General features: G+C 32.8%; 3 protein-coding genes across 6 annotated transcripts; all 3 read right to left on the bottom strand.

Annotated features, from left to right (window-relative positions):
- Window positions 1-3,321: 3,321 nt before the first annotated feature.
- LOC108474751 (kinetochore protein NDC80 homolog) lies at window positions 3,322-7,173 on the bottom strand. The gene is made up of 4 exons (XM_017776762.2): window positions 5,939-7,173; window positions 5,061-5,307; window positions 3,998-4,144; window positions 3,322-3,751 (listed from the first exon to the last, which is right to left on the bottom strand). The coding sequence occupies exons 1-4, from the start codon at window positions 7,021-7,023 to the stop codon at window positions 3,524-3,526; spliced, it is 1,707 nt and encodes a 568-aa protein (XP_017632251.1). The 5' UTR covers window positions 7,024-7,173; the 3' UTR covers window positions 3,322-3,523.
- An 876-nt stretch (window positions 7,174-8,049) lies between these two features.
- LOC108476278 (uncharacterized) lies at window positions 8,050-11,515 on the bottom strand. 3 transcript variants are annotated; one of them, XM_017778442.2, is made up of 3 exons: window positions 11,268-11,515; window positions 10,740-10,811; window positions 8,050-9,571 (listed from the first exon to the last, which is right to left on the bottom strand). In XM_017778442.2, the coding sequence occupies exon 3, from the start codon at window positions 9,562-9,564 to the stop codon at window positions 8,503-8,505; it is 1,062 nt and encodes a 353-aa protein (XP_017633931.1). In that variant the 5' UTR covers window positions 9,565-9,571; window positions 10,740-10,811; window positions 11,268-11,515; the 3' UTR covers window positions 8,050-8,502. The 3 variants fall into 3 exon arrangements, with proteins under 3 accessions (XP_017633931.1, XP_017633932.1, XP_017633933.1); XM_017778443.2 differs by lacking the exon at window positions 11,268-11,515 and adding an exon at window positions 10,968-11,236; XM_017778444.2 differs by lacking the exon at window positions 10,740-10,811.
- A 1,434-nt stretch (window positions 11,516-12,949) lies between these two features.
- LOC108474746 (partner of Y14 and mago-like) lies at window positions 12,950-15,974 on the bottom strand. 2 transcript variants are annotated; one of them, XM_017776757.2, is made up of 5 exons: window positions 15,692-15,974; window positions 14,828-14,944; window positions 14,654-14,743; window positions 14,180-14,425; window positions 12,950-13,230 (listed from the first exon to the last, which is right to left on the bottom strand). In XM_017776757.2, exons 1-5 carry the CDS (start codon window positions 15,881-15,883, stop codon window positions 13,087-13,089), a joined length of 789 nt encoding a protein of 262 aa, XP_017632246.1. In that variant the 5' UTR covers window positions 15,884-15,974; the 3' UTR covers window positions 12,950-13,086. The 2 variants fall into 2 exon arrangements, with proteins under 2 accessions (XP_017632246.1, XP_017632247.1); XM_017776758.2 differs by lacking the exon at window positions 14,654-14,743.
- Window positions 15,975-17,122: the final 1,148 nt, after the last annotated feature.

Genomic DNA, 17,122 nt, shown 5'->3' with positions numbered 1-17,122 from the left:
TATTTAATATTTTATATTAATAATGATGTTATTTTATAATTTATCGATGGTACATAAAATTTATCATATATTAATTTTATAATATACTATGATGTGAAATGAATCAAATTTTAATGTTTTAATATAATTTTTTAATAAATAACATTTAATCTTTAAATTTATTTTTAAAATATTAAATAAAGTTTAGTTTATTTGAGCTAAAACATAAATAAATGATTAAGTATTAGTTTAATTAATATAATAGTAATATAAATTCTTAAAATTTCAGGTTTAATTAAATTTAAGTAAATAGAATTTAATTAATTAATCATTTAAATGTTGAAGGTAAAATAAAAAATATTTCAAATACTGAACTTAAAGAATGGGAATTAAATAATATTTTTTAAGTAGAAGCTTTATGGTTGATTTTCTAAGAAAAGTAAGAAGGAAAATTGTTATTAATAGAATTTTCATAACAACAAAAATAAATAAACATACTTTCAAAAAATAAACATGTTTTTATTTTAATAAAATTTCATATTCTATTAACCAACTAATATTCTCTTTAAATGAACATAATAGAAGATTTGAGGCTGATGATAATTTTTTTTTAATGTATCAACAAAAAAATTAGTTTTAAAGAAAAGAGGATCAAAATAACAACTTTTTATGTTAAAGTTATTTTTATTAAAAGTAAATAAAAATTTATTACTAGAAGGAACTAGTATAAACTTAAACATAAATAATAAAATCAGTAATAAATAGTTGAGTGCAATAATAAAGTACATCACACTCCTAACAAAAAGATTCATGTTCAAACTTTGAAAATAACATTATTGAGAAAGACAACTACGAACCTTGAATATAAATCGTTCATAAATAATCAAAACCTAACATACTAACACAATTTTATAGAAATAGAAAACAGAAGTGTTTCTTTCCCATGTGGATTAAGCATATAATGTAATGCATGTCAATTTCAATGTCAAAGTCAAAGGCTATATATCTATGAATAGAAAAATAACAGTCCAAATCCAATTAAATAACTATCATAGACCCAAAAATATAAGAAAAGAAATGTCTTTCATTATAAACATCTTTGTCTAATTTTTAATCACAGTTACTTTTGGAACCAACTCAATTTTTAGTAATATGTTGGAACTTCCATAAAGTTTGTTGGTTTAAGGGTCTATTGCCTTTTTTTTTTCCATTAAAATTTAAAAAAAAAAAGAGCTAACTCAATAATTATTTACAACTAAATCTTCTTCATTCATGTATAAATATAAATAAATGCAAGCTTTGTTCTCTTTTGGAATTATATTAGTAATCATTGATGGGTTCTTAAATGTAAATGGGCTTTCTTTTGTGGGTGCTTTTGGACTAGTGGACCACACTTAACACTTCGTAACAAAGTATAAAAAGAAGACATTAAATTAATGGGTATTAGAAACCTATTATACATTTTAAATTATTTAATAGTTAATTGCACCAAAATACCCTAAAGTTTAAAACGTTTCAATTACATCCCTATACTATGGAGGTTATAAATTTTTTCAATTACAAACATCATCAGTTTTATAATCTAAGAACAATATCAAAAGTGATATTTAAATAAAAATCTTCAAATAATGATAGACTCCAAAATTTAAACTTGATCCAAATATATGAGATAAAAATTCACTTTCAAATCTTCCAATTATTTGTTTATTTGCTTACTTTTATATAAATATAAAAATTCCTAATATCACTTTCAACCGGAACAAAATTAAGATTGATCTTAAATTGTTTAAGATTCTTCAAGGGATGCAATTTTATCCCAACACTCTCCGTCCACAAGTGCCCATTTAACAATATAATCTGCTCATATTGGTTTTTATCAAATCACTCTATAACTAGCATCAAACTTAGGGGGGTTATTTATATGAACAAAACCAATTAGGCCATCTATCAAATATTAATGATGCAACTAAATATATGCAAACTAGCCCGCCATGTCAGACTACTTTGCAAACCAAAAATAAAAGATGGGTAGCCTTTGGATCAAGACATACTTGCGGGTAGTTTCCTCAAATTTCATCTTCTTTACGAAGTTAAATTTTTTTTTTTAAATAACTGTTGAGAGGAAGTCAAAACAAATTCTAAAAAAATTCTTCGAAGTGTTGCTCAAGGAGTCAATAGATCTCTCAACGATAGAGGTATTGTGTCCGAAGTGTTTTTACTCAATTTTATTTCCCAATTTCATCTCCGGATTCCGTGGAGATCCCTCAACGAGTTCACAAAGTGAGAGAGCCTCACTCACCAAGGATATGTGAGCATCTGACCTTGACAAGGTTCAAACATATACCTTTAAATGGCATTAGTGGGTAAAAATGACACCACTAGGCAAACCCCTCAAAGACGGAGGTATTGTACCCACTACCTAGAGTGTCTATGCTCAATTTTATTCCCATGTTTTGTCTTCCGACTCTACGGAAAGCCCTCGATGGTTTTACGGAGTAGGAGCGCCTCACCAATGAAGGAAATGTGAAATTTTGATATTGGTAGGGTTCAAACCCATGCCCTTATATGGCATAATAACTTAAACCCAAAAGAAATTTAGACCGCAATGAAAGAACAATTTTAAGAACTTAGATAATAAAATTGTTTAACCTCAAAATGGAAACAACTGTTGAATTCAAAGACTTAGACAAAAAAAAATTAAACCCAACATAAAAAACAATTGCTAAATCCAAATCCTAAATGATTCATTCACCCATAAAAAATTCCAAAAAATTCCAATTTAAGTGTTGACTCAACATTAGTTTATTGAATGATCTTAGGATGGTAATAAGATTAAGTGTTTATTTCACATGACGTTCTCAAACTATGACATAGTTTTTAAAGTAGTCTTAAACTTTAAAATATTTTAATTATAAATATTATCTTAATCAGGTCCTTCTCTTAACTTAACAATTAGTTTATGGATTATATACTAGCTCAAATCTAATGTTTACCATATTTAATAACTAATATATTAAATTTTAAACATGTATACCTATCCATGAACCATTTGAATTTATTTGTACAATAAATACAAATGTATTTAAATTAAATATACTCTACATCGAATCTAAACCTAAAATTCAATGTTCAAGCTAACAATTAAATTAATAGAACTTGATATAGATAAAATATTGGTATTTTGAAAATTCAATCAAAATGCTTTTCAATTTAAAAGTCTAGTTTAAAATCTAAACCATAGGTTAGGATAATCTAGTGCAATTAACCCTAACATTTTTTTTATCTAAACCAAATTCACTGCATATTGACTATGAAAAATTCTATACCAGAAAAAGACTTCAGTTGAATCAAATCAAATCTGACACCATATGAACAAAGGATTACAGATAAAGCACTAGACAAAAACCAAACATTTGAATCAAAACAAACATTTACATAAAAGGATGAAGATGGCATGGCAATTTAAGTAAACAAAGTGTTTGAGCAAGAAAATAAACGACTAACCTTAATAATAGATTCACATATTTTCAGCTTAATATTGCTGCTAATTTGCATTCGCACTACCAGGGAACTGTGCTGGCAATGAACCCTTGTAAGCATCTGATACGGCGGCAGCAGTTTCCGAGAGACTAACCCTCATCTCTGAAATTTTGGATTCAACGTGTTCTTTATATTTTGACACTGAATCAACGACCATAAAGAGTTGACGTGCGTGTATCTGAATTTCCTCTTCACTTTGTTGGATTGCTTCTTGCAACCTCAGTTGCGAAGCCTGTATTAAGAAAAAAGAGAATTTTGTTTAGGCATCATACAGGCACTCGTATGGTAATACCCTTATTTGAAGTGCTGCATTGAAATTTCTTACACAATAAATTGTGGAGGGCGATGAGCATTCATCTTAAAATGATAAAAGCTGCTTTTGCTAATACAGTAATGGCCATAACTCGTAAGCATGACCACATTATTTATCTATTTATGTTTTCAACCACTGTAAGCAAAAGACCAATAAAAGGCCTACCTTTAGAATCTCTGTTGCTTCTCTTTCCGTGATATCTAACTTATGCGTCTCGAACTGGACGTCCTCAACCATTTTCTTGGCTTCTGCAGTAGATCTATGATCACAGTCCTGTATTTCCTTCTTGAACAAATTTATTTGGGCTTCAACCTAACAAGAATGATTAAATATAGAAGGTTAATGTCAAAAACTAGCCCTTTATAAACTGCAAGTTTGAGCATCACTGGCAAAATTAATATACATTTTCAGACATTAGCACTGATCAAATATTCGTATACAGATATTAGTGATAAAGGGGTAAAATTTTAAGAAATATCTCCAGGAATGAGAATTAAGGGAAGAACAAAACGAGGTCAAGATGGAAAAGATCCCTGCCAGTTCTGTTTCAACATTGAGAAGTTCCAAGATTCAAGATATTCAATGGTTGGTTGCCTTTTGAGGGATGCAACAAGAACTTAAACGAAAGACACTGGTGTGTTTTTTTTCATTGACATCACATTTTCCACACGGAACTGAACATGCTTAGCCCAATTAAACAAAAACTGGTTATAGGATGTGAAAACTAATACAGGAAGTATCTTAACTGCCTATACTTAGATTCCTCAAAGTAGCAAAACAAAGATCTAGATCATCACTCAAACAAAGTTGGAACCTGAAAATGCCTCCGTATAATTATTGCACTAATGACACTGTAAGTGATAATTGAAGTGAATTTCATGGATTCAATACAATAAAAGAGTGAGGAACTGAGCCATCAAGCACAGCAGTAGGCATGAAGTCTCAGCTTTTGAACATCAAATGTCAGGAACTATCTTGTTCCTCATGACCAGCTACTTAAGATACTATTTTACATGCCCCAAAAACTATGGTTTATAGAATTTCATTCATAAAGGCAAGACTGAACAAAGGCCTTTTGAGCAAGAAAGAAAACTTGATGCACAGGTCAAAATCCTGACAGATACATACATGCTGATCATGACATGCACCAAAAAGAAGTAGAAGAAAACAACATCAGTATAGTGCTATAATGCTATCGTAGTGTCAGACTAGATTTAAAACTACCTACCTCATCAATACGGGATTGAAGTTCAGCAATACAATTTTTCTTGTCTTCAATCTTAGAAGCCATTTCTTTTGATTGTTGCTGAAGGACAATCATGTCTTCAAACTTTTTCTTAGAACTCTCCCTTATTTTGTCAGCATAGATTTCGAGTTCAGGCTTAAGTGTTGCTTTGTAGTCAATTCCCATCACCTCAGCAGGTGTTGAACCTTTAGCATTAAGCTCGTACTGGAAATCATTACCAAGCTTTAACCTAAAACCACCACACACACGCAAAATAAGAAAAATGAGAGCATCACTATTAATTGTTACCAAAGGTAAAAGAACTACACAAGTTTAGAACTTACTCAAAGTAACAAATTCAAGCACACCAAAACAATGAACAATACTGCAAATACAAGTTGAGAATCTTAGCACAGACTTCACAGAACAGAGCCAGAGACCATGATCTTGTTTGTGCATTGTTTTCTTACAACTTCAACAACAAATTTCGCAATAGACTGGAACCAAGGAAAAGATAGTACTACTCAACATAATTTCGGGTAAACAATTCAATCATCACCTAAGGGCTAAGGTAGTCAAATCTCAAAGAAATGAATGCAACAATTTGTTTAAAATAGAGCATCATTTAACCAACAGCAATGATTAATTCCAATTTCCACCTGGGACTTATACCTTAATTTTCAGCTGCAGCAAAAAGCCCATGCAACTAAATTCCACTTTCTACTATAAGGAGGGATTCACTAATCCGCAGTTTAAACTTATTAGTAGTAGGAAATCAATTTCGAAATTGAATGCATAATCAATATGATCAAAATATATGTATCATTGGAAAAATAAATGTAATAGAGGATAAAGATAAGCAAACTAAAAGCTCAAGGAACCTCCTAATTGCCTGGTTGCACTCCATTGCAAGCGCGGTAAGCTCCTTAAACTTCTGCCCTATAGCAGAATCAAGATCCCAAGACTTATCCTCCCATGAATTTCTTGCCATTTCTGCCTCCACAATGTCCTTCTCCACAGCTTGCATCTCCCTTCTCATCCTCTCCACATCTCTAGCATTAAAGGTTTGCAACTCCACTCTCTTCTTAAGCTCCTCATTCTCCTCACAAATTCGATTCCTCTCCTCTTCCTTAACGTTCAATTCCTTCTGTTTTTCCTCCAACACCTTCTCCATCGCTGCAACCCTTCCCGTAAACTCCGCAATCATTGCATGAAACTTCTTCACATCTTCTTCCAACACATTGTTTTCCTTCTCCAGCATTTCCTTCTCCGTTGGCCCGGTCTTTAATCCCTCCGCTTTAGCCTCCAGTTCTCCAACACTCTTCTCCAAAGCCCTGCAATTCTCCACCACATTTTCCCTCTCTTTCTCAAGCTTCTGCACGAACTCCTTATCTAAAACCTCAACTAAATCATCCTCTCCACATATAAATCGTTTGTAACACTCCAATGCATACTCAGTCATGCTATTGTTTTGAGCAAAAGAAGATATGGAGTTCTGACATAAATGTTCATTGTAGATCGCAAGTTGAACCAGCCAGTGAACGATACCAAGCCAATTTGGCCAATTGTGATGGGTATTAGGGGCACGGAGCGTAGATTTATTGAACTTGAAAGGGCAATTTAGAGATTTCAAAAGAAAACCTAGTTCGTCCTCGACTTTGGAGCAAGGGAAACCAAGAAGAGAAAGGAGGGAGGTAAGGATATTCAAGAGCTCTTTAGCGGACGGTGCTTGAGAAGGTTTGGTGGAGATAGGTGGAATTGAATGAGTGGAGAAGAAAGCGTTAATAGAACGGGTGGTCGCCACTTGGAAAGAGCGTTCGGCATAGGGTTCAACGGCGGATACGGCGCGGCCAATAGCAACGGAAGAGGGCCGACTGCTGGCGAAACTGGCATCGGAATCGCGTGACTGTTGTGCTACCGGAGGATGGAAGGACTCGGTGGGACGGCCGCGTGCGGTGGCTCTCATCTTTTTTTTTTCTCCGTCAAGGCGCGCGCGGGTGTTTGATTTTTTGAGTTTCCTTTGGTTTATTAGATATGTTTTTGTGTTTGTGGGGACACTCGCTTTTCAGCTTTTAGTTTTAATTTTGCCGCTCAAATGCTGTTTTTGAAGCACTTTTGTAATTTCATTGGAACTGAAAAATACAAGTTGGTAGTGGGGCCAAAGAAGCTACACGGCGTCGCTCGATTTCATTTTCTTAAAACAATACATTTTCTTTATTATTTCTATGGGTTAATTTCATTTTAAGTCCTTAAACTACCACCCAAATTTTAAATTAAACTTTAAACCTTAAAATTATTCTAATTGAATCCTAAATTATCACTATTATATTAATCATAAGTCCTTGACTCCTTGGCTTCTTAAAACTCATCGTGTAATTTTATGTGCAGATTTCAAAGTCTCACAATGTGCTGGTGCCAAAAGTGAATTTTAGCTCAAGTTAGTCACTTTTTTAGTTCTTAGTCCACTGTGGAGGTTTTAGTCTGAATTAGCTGGTCTTGTTTGGACTTTTTTAATTCTTAGTCTGTTTATATTATAATAATTTGTCTAAATTTTTTAATTCGATGACGGTCAAATTAAATACTATAACAATACTATAATGTGAGATAAAAAAAATAAACTAAAAGCATCAAACCGTCCATCCAAACATACACTTAATCTATTTGTGCTATAATAATTTGATTCTACTTGTTCAAACATCTTTAGACTCCACTGTATTGTAATAATTCGACTCCATGGATTTAAGATCTGTAGCTGTACTTAGATTATATAATTAGTGTAAGCTTTCCAAAAAAAAAATAAACATGTGAGTTAAATTGCAAACATACCAAATGAATAATGCTAATAAAATACAATAATTCATACAGTAAGTTTACACGTATATACAAATATGTTTAAAAAAAACTTAATTGCACTATACCAATACCTTGAATACTCAAATCGAATCTTTAAAAATTTAAAAGCTGAATCAAAAAGAGAAAAAAAGAAGAAAAATAAACAATCAAACAGTATGTTTGAATCAATTAAGCACAAATTTTCTTGGCCCCAAAAATACAAATAATGTTTCACTTGCATGAAGACTTTTCAATCTGTGCATAGTCTTCGCTGCATATCCTCATCCTATTAAAAGGCTTGAGGTTTTATTTTTAACAATACAAAGTCAATATATACACATGACAGATGATTAACACAAGTTAACTGAACAAATTACATTTTTTTTTGCAATTAACAGAAGGGAAAAGGAATTATGAACACACCCAAATGATTACACAACAACAAATTGAAAACGTATCTTTTTTCCCCCTAAAATGAATTAGAAGTAAATTGCTGCAAATTCAAGGTCAATTCTTTTTTATGTGTTTTTCTTTTTACCTAATTTTTGCCCAACACTATGAAGATGTGTTACCTTTTTTTCCTGTTTTCCCCCACTATGGGTATAACTTTGATCTATATTTGACCACCCGTGGTGCCTTCTCTTCGTCTACGTCTTCGGCCTGAACGTCCCAAAAGAAGTCTGCCATGCCGGCGAAGGCGGCTAACCAAAGAAATATCACTGCCATCATCTTCGTCGTCATCTTGACCAGAGGAACCGAGATCCCCAACGGGGGAGGTGTGGTGAATGCCAACAGTGTCCTCGTCAGGTGTGTGTGTAGGTTGCCTTGGTCGTCTACTCAGGTCATTACCTGATGGACCAAATGCATGCAGGAGAAGAAAGAAGTTAACGACATTACTATCTAAGCCAACTTCAAAATTTCCGTTACGATCTGCAGGATCTGTGTCGGGACCATCTTCTTCATCTGTCTCGAAACCACGATGATTTCCTTCTATCACGTAATCACCAAAAACCATTGCCCCTGGCATAGCTGATCTTATTGTGCTTATCACGTCCTCTCTTTCACGCTCTCGTTCAAGCCTTCTCCATCTCTGTTCAAGAGTAGGATCCACTTCACGTGGCTTGGCAGACGGATGATTGGCTTTCATGTGTTTCCTTAGTTCCTTAAAAGTCCCAACAAAGGTACAGTCATCCTGCATGCAGCTTCTCTTTTTAGCATTTAAATATTCCCTTGCAGGTTCCACCACAGTCCATCCTTTCACTTGACCCCTGCAAAGTGGACATGCAAGTTCCGTCACTTCACACTTCTCAACACTTGGCGCTAGAACCAGATCATCAATGGAACCATGCAAAGATTCTTCGTGACTGGATGAGACTACTTTAGTGTAGAACTTCTTGTACTGGTCAAGGCAATTTGAATATCGGAAGCTAGTTCCACACATGTAGGGACGGCAGCCCTTGTCATGAGATGAACAGAGAAGAAGAACAGCATTGTGAGGGCACTCCATGCAAACAGAACATGTTACATCTTCCCAATCTTTCTTATCCAAAGGTTTGGAACATTTTTTGTGGTACAAATCCCCAGAGATCCCTGGGCGCTGTGAGGACAATGAGTATGGGGTTGGCCGGCATTGCCTGAAAGCACTTCTACGTCGTCCTTTGCTTCCTTTTGCCATTTGCAAACTACACCTCAAAACAATACTTCGCAATCAAAAAATCTCATGACAGTAGAATAATCTCGAGCCAAAAACATACTGGTAAAACAGATCAATTACTCAGTGCGATTCAAATTTTCTAATTAATAGTAACTTAAGGCCTATAAACCATAGTTTCCATGACCCATGATAGATCATGCATGTTCATGGTAATATCTATCTCCTATAAACTTACTACCAGCAATGTCCTAACTTGAAATCTAGAATATTACAGTCCAAGGTCCAAAATTATATGCATGTAACCCTTAAAAGAACGATGAGATACTTTGGTTATTTAGGCAATGGATGCACGGAGTTCTCTCATACACTACATATGCAGACAGGCACATTTCTTTAATGTTTTCTCTCTTCTTTGTCTCCCAAAAACACCATCTTTACCAAAACTAACAGGGGAATTGGCATAAAAGGAGGCTTCCACATGTTCAAACTTGATAGAACAGTCGATCTAAAGCTGTCTCACTCGGCAAGTAACCATTTGGAAGATAAATTGATCACAGAAACTAGTAATACACCGGACAACCAACAATATTTCGTAGCTTTTAACATTATCTACTTCATACCGAATTACTCAAAAAGGATAAAACAACAACTTCCATTCTAATCTCACAATGCCATTATGAGCCATCTATGACCAAATCTATAGAGAAATCTAGCCACATTACACCCTTATCCTCTCCTTTATTACATCGATATGCCCTTTTTCTAATAATGAAATGTTTGTAAGAACTTCAATACCTAGAGACAAATTTCTAAGACTTCAAGGAACTAAATCAAGAAAAGGCTAGGAGGGGAGTGAATCCTCATTTCCAAAATTTGAGATTCATGACATGAACCATAAGCATATCAAAAACCCGATCGGCTATCTTATCCTTGATGCAATTCAAATCCATAATTTTCATTGAAGAACTGAATTAAAATCCTCTAACTGTAAACAATAAACAAATGAAATAAATCATCAACAAAGAACGTCAATAAAGAAGAAAACCCTTGATACAATTGACATCCATGTTCAATTATCAACGTGAATTAGATCAACCTTCATTGAACATCATAAAAGAACACCACTAATCAATGGGCAACCCAAATATGATAAGACAATTCATAATTCAGAAACATGAAAATTCAAAGAATCTCACCTGTATGAAAAAAAAAAGTTGAAGAAATCTTAGATCGAGATAAACGGGTTAGTTGAAGATACCAATTCTCATCTGCTAACAGAGCACCCAGAGTAAATAGATCTATTTATATAGAATTATAGATAGATAAATTTAAAAGAATCGAAAAATAACGTGCTTTAGAAATCATTCACGCAATAATACAGTTAATTTACTGATTAAATTAATCAGAGGAGAACATGAACCTACGATTTTACCCACATGGGACTTGTAGACTTTGATCTATCTAAGATCTACAATTATCAAATTCAATATTTAATTTATAAAAAAAAAGACAATAAAAAAGAAGGAACTTGGAAGTATATTTAAAGATTAAAATACTTCCATTTTTAAAAAAAGGGAAAAAATCAAATTTCAAAAAAAAAAAAGAAACTGTTCAAAGCTTGAAAAGTATAAATGACGTTTCCTAGATTCTTTTCTTTTCTAGTGAAGAAAATTAAAAGCTCCAAAATTCGATAAAAAAAAGTAAAGATAAAGCGACGGACGTACCAGGGAAAAATTAGAGTGAAAATTTTGAAACGATAGAGTAAAATAAAATTTGGGTATGAAAATGAGAGTGAAAGGAATTTAGGGTTTTGTTTATTAGCAACGAAATCGGAAGAATTGGCGACGAACTCGAGAGAATGAAAGAGAGGGAGTGACAAGCGCCAAAGAGAAGCTATATTATATCGGAGAGGGAAAAATAGGGTTAAAGTGCTTCGGAGGTCCCTGGATTATATGAACATGATCAAATTTAGCCTCTCTATTATTAAATGGATAATTCTATAAATAAATCCAAATTAAATTATAATAGATTTAATATGGTGTATAAAAATGTATTCAATTCTATTCTAAACAAAAGATTTTATTTAGAAAGATATAAAACTTCAACAATATTAATTTTATTAAACATTAAATGTTAATTCTTTTGTAATTTAACCTTATTTTATTATTTTTAATAGTAGAAAGACTAATGAAATCATTTAAAATAAATGAATTAATTTTATCCAATCTCCGTAATACAGTAAACTGTAGTTTAACTAACAAATAAAAGTAGCTTAGAAATAACTTGATAAATCCAAATTTAGGTCAAATTCAATTTGAGAAATTATCGAGTAGTAGTTATTTCACACGGAGTTAAAAGATTGTGAATTTTACATTCCAATTTTTTTTTTAAAATATGTGGCGGACTAAGTTAGTTACTTTAAGTATTTGGTAAACGTGAGCTTAAGTCATATGAAGATCACGCTTCGCAAAATGTTGATGTAGTTAAAAGACATTCACGCAAGAAAAAAGATTAACTACTACTTAGGACAATTGAGTAAAGGGGTCGGCTTGTGTGTGTCGTGTATGTTGCTTTTTCTTTATTCTAAAATTAGTTTTTAAAATTATTATCTTAAATAAATTATTGTTATTATTTACATACATTTAACAAAATGAATCATGAAGAATTTTTTTTTTATTTATTATTTATATTACTTCATATTTAGGGTTCATAGTTATCCTTTCTAAAAACATTATCTCTAATATTTGAACCAATGTCTCTCATTGAGAATATAATGTAACGTATCTTTGCGCATTGTAAATATAAATTTCAACTATAAAAATGTTAAAAATATCATGAAGACCCCTATAGAAGGTGTCAAATTGCATTTTATCTTTTTTGCTCAAAAAAATTATCAAATTAGTCATTATACGTCAGTTCAAAAGCAAATAAATTATTTAGTTATAAATAAAGCAACTTATGGCTATAGATGAAAATATCATGAAGACCCTTACATTAAGAGCTGAATTATATTTTATCTCCTCTATTCAAAAAATGGATAACTCAATCTATACGATAGATTAAAAAGCAAATAATCTTTTTTTATTAAAAATTTCATCTATTTATACCGTTAAAAACTGACATGATTAACGGAATAACCAAACAATGACATGTGATGTGATATGCCACATGTACCTAATGACAATAGAAATGGATTAATTTTAAACAAAATGACTATTTTACTCTTTGACCTAAGATACATAACTAATTTCCCCTTTTTTAGTAAAAGGGGCAAAATACAATCTTACTTTTAGTATAAAAGCCTCCATGATACTTTTACCGCTTAACGATTGACGTGCAATGGAAAGGTAAAAAAGAGTACTACTTAAACATGGTGATATGCATGAATGCAAGTTCCCGTTGTCACTTTTAAAATCGAAATCTCTGATTATAGATCAACGACATAGTTTCTTTACGGAGACGGAAACCTAAACTTACAAAAAAAACGAAATTTCCAATTATAAATCAACAACATAGTTTCTTCGTGGGGACGGAAACCTAAATTTACAATGCTGCAAATTCATCCTTTTTGTCCTCCAAAAGCTTTAGCTCCTCACGCCAACCTTCTAGTTTTGCCAGTTTTTCCAACTGTTCCGGCTTCATATCTTGCTGCGGAGTTTTCTGCTGTTGAGCTTCCACTAACCGGATCTACATATGCAAACCACAATTTACGTAAATCAAAAGCGTAACACAAAAAAAGTTATATACACCAGATGTTTTACGGGCTCAAGAAAAGGATAAAGCCACCGTCACTGTTGTCCGAGACTCCGAGGAATGGAAAAGATACCACTGAAATAAAGAACTCTATGGGTAAAAGTACCATACAGGCGCCTATACTAGGAGCTAAATTACATTTTACCCCCTCTACTCACAAAATGGTCAAATTAGTCTCTATACGTTAGATTAAAGAGTAAACCGGTCCTCCTGTTACAAATTTCATCCATTTCTACCATTAAAAACTAGTCTTTGTACATTAGTATGAGGTACACGTGACATGCCACTTGTCAGTGTCTTGTTAGTCCATCATACACGCCAGTTTTTAACTATACAAATAGATGGCGTTTTTAAATATACAAATGGATGAAAGTTTTAACAGAAAAGACTAATTTACTCATTGATCTAACATATAAGGACTAATTTGCCCATGTTTTGAGAAGAGGGGGCAAAATACAATTTGACTCCTAGCACAAAGGCCTCCATGATACTTTTACCAAACTCTATGCATAAGTGGCTCAAAGTTCTCAAACATGTTTAGACAACTCGAATTTGAAACTTGTAAATAGCTAGATAGATAGATAAACTACTCAGCATATATATTTGCTGAAAACAAGTCTCGTTTAGATAAACAAGCAACCATACACAAAAGCCAAAATCTTAGTTAAAATCTCCTCCAGGAAAGCATCTGAATCGAAGAAGGAAGAATGAAATAACACAAGTCGAGATTTATAGGAATATGAACCAAATCATAGAACAAGCAAGAGGACTGTGCACCAAGAAATTAATTATTAGCAAATGTGAACAAAGATTATGCAAATCTGCTGGACAAATTATAACCAATATTACTTGCATGTTAATACAACAGTGTAATGAACCATACCTTCTTTTTAAGTGCCCGGATTTTTTTATCGAGATCTTGAGCTGGTGTCACAGCATCTGAGGCATCCACTGAGTTTGAGAGAGGAGAGGTTGAAACAAGATTTTGAAAAACAGCAAGATCTGTCATCTGAGAAGTCAATGATTTAATAGATTCCGATCCATGATCTAAATCTTCCTCAGTTAAACCGTCTCCTTTAATCTCATCACCGGCCACTGCTTCTGAGTTCTTACCCTTTTCAAGAGCAGCCTGCCATAGGTAGATTGGTAAACAAAATCACAAGTATTAATATATATAGTCTCGTTGGCCAAACGTCTAGAACAATCACAAGACTCTATATTCATCTCTCACTACATTGATACCGACATTAAGCTCAATACCGAAGCTGAATAATTTATTCTATCAACTAGTTAATACAGTATATATACTTTCCAATAAATATGAAGCCGCAGCAATGATGCAAGTGAAAATACTAACCGCAACAAAAATAACAAGTCTTCCAATAAATAGTAAAAACAGAGATAATGAAGTACAAAAGGCCTGCAAGAAATCTAAAAACTGGGGAACCTGTTGGCAGACTGTATATGTCAGTACAACCGTATAAACCATTAAATGTAAACTAATTCAAGATTGCAGCAATGAGTTTCGTACCTGTACCCGTTTCTCTTTCTTTCGTTCATTTCTTTTTGCTGACTTGGTTTTCAGTTTTGTATCTGTAGGTGGATCGTAACCTGGAGGCCCTACTTGTGAAGCCATCTCCTTTTTCCACTGCATCGTAGATTAAAACAATTTATTAATGTCACTCCTCAGTTCTTCCTACTCTTTACCTTTCAGAAAGAAAGAAAAAACATTTTCGGGAGATATTGCTACAAAATAAAGCTTAGAATACAATAACCTCAAACAACGTTGAACTTTAGCTGAATGGGATGGGGCAGTCACAATACTATAAAGCTAATTCTCTACTTGTTGAGGGAAGTTCCGACTCCTTCAAGAGAAGTCTACAAAGTGTAGTCTGCCAAGCAGGCAGTCAAACCCCCAAAAATGGTCGGTATTGTCCCCAAATCGTGCTGGGGCTTTGTCTCTAACTTCCGCAAAGAGGCTTGAAAGGGACTTGAAAGGTTCACAGAGGAAGAATGCCTCAGGGCATCAGGCTGTAAGCACGGCTACCTACTATGGCGAAGTGAGCGTCTTTCCCTACCCGACGAATGACACCATGAAGAGTTCTCGGAAGTTCCCTCAACAATACTCATTCATCTAAACATTATCAACAATTAAATTACTTTTAACCCTAAAAGCTCAAGCATAAAGCCGTAGCAAAAAAATTCCCAGTTTTAACAATCGCCAAACATAAACAATGAACCATACATGATAATACATCCTACACTATCCATCCATCTATCCCCATACATAAACAAATGCATAGTATACACATTAAAAATACAAATTCAATGCCATAACCACTAAAAACATGAAAATTATAAGCACATAAATGCATAAATTACGCAAGTGACATACCAGGGCACCTTTGGACTGGTAAATGGCGACTTCCTCCTGAGGAACATACCCGGCCCGAATCCGAACGGGTTTTCGAAGGGTACCATCGGGTCTTCGACTTGGTTCTAGAATTCTTTCTCCTTCTTTTAAGGGTTTGCCCAATTCCGCCGTTTTCTTCGATTGCTGTTCACCACCACCATTATTGCTAGCCATTGATTTAGGTAATTTGAAATTCAATGGATAGCTTTTGTTTTCACTTAGATACTTTGAGACTGTGAATTCGAAGTATTCATGCTTTCAGTTCGTGAAATCAATAAAAATGAATTGATTTATAGCCTATTAGATTAGCTAAAAAGGTTGCACAAAATGTTTTGGTTAATATACTTTTTGGTACTCGAGTTTATCTTCAATGTTCAATTTGATACCTGATATTTTTTCCAATTTGGTACTTTGAGTTTTTCCTTTTGTCTTGGTTAAGCACCTAAATTTGACCCCAATATTCAATTTAGTATTAGAATATTTTTTTTTGTCCTGATTAAACCAAACTCAAGTACTAAATTTGGATAAAAGGAAAAATTTAGATACCAAATTTAAATACCAAATGATATAGTAACCCATTTTATTAAATATTTGTTTCATATGAATAATTTTGATCGATCATATTAAAAACAATTAATGTCATTAAATTTTAAAAGCATCATTTTTAACACGCCATATTTACATTATTCATGTTTTATATATACACATGTTTAAATTTTGATTAACACCTTTCACATTATATTCAAACTATCATAGAGATAGAATTTAATAATGCGATGCTGGTTGAATCTCTTTTGGATGGTAGTAGTAAAATAATAGAATTACGGTTGATTCATGAAATGCTACACCAAGAATGGGAAGTTTAAGTACATCATATGTCGAGAACTAAGAATGAAATTAAGGATTGCATGGCAAAATTGCCGCTCGACTTACTAGTTTACAATTGTTTGTTGCTCCTCTAGAGACAATAAAAGACATTTTTCTAGAGAATGATAATAAATCATTGATACTGTAAAGATGTCAATGAATGTATTCACATAGTCACTGTTTCTTTTCTAAAAAAAAACCTAATGAAATAATATAAATGAATCATTAATTTAGGAATTTATGATTACTAGGGATAATAATAAGAACAAAAACAAATTAATTAATCAAAATTTTCATAATTATCAAAATTAAATATTTAATTTTAAAAATTAGTAATTAAATTAAAAATTTTAATAATTGAATAATAAAATAGAATAAAATCAATAATTTAGTGATATTTTGATAGGTTATCCCTTAAATATGATGACAAAAGGCTCAAAAGTCTCAACTTTGGGCCTCAAATAATTGATTAGATATTTTATCAAGTATTTTTAAAGTATTAATATTATATCAATCAAGTCATTCATTAATTTAATCATTAATTTG

This window comes from Gossypium arboreum, chromosome 3, assembly GCF_025698485.1.
Source record: "Gossypium arboreum isolate Shixiya-1 chromosome 3, ASM2569848v2, whole genome shotgun sequence".
In the NCBI taxonomy this organism is placed as follows: domain Eukaryota; kingdom Viridiplantae; phylum Streptophyta; class Magnoliopsida; order Malvales; family Malvaceae; genus Gossypium; species Gossypium arboreum.
This window is presented reverse-complemented; position numbering and strand designations above follow the sequence as displayed.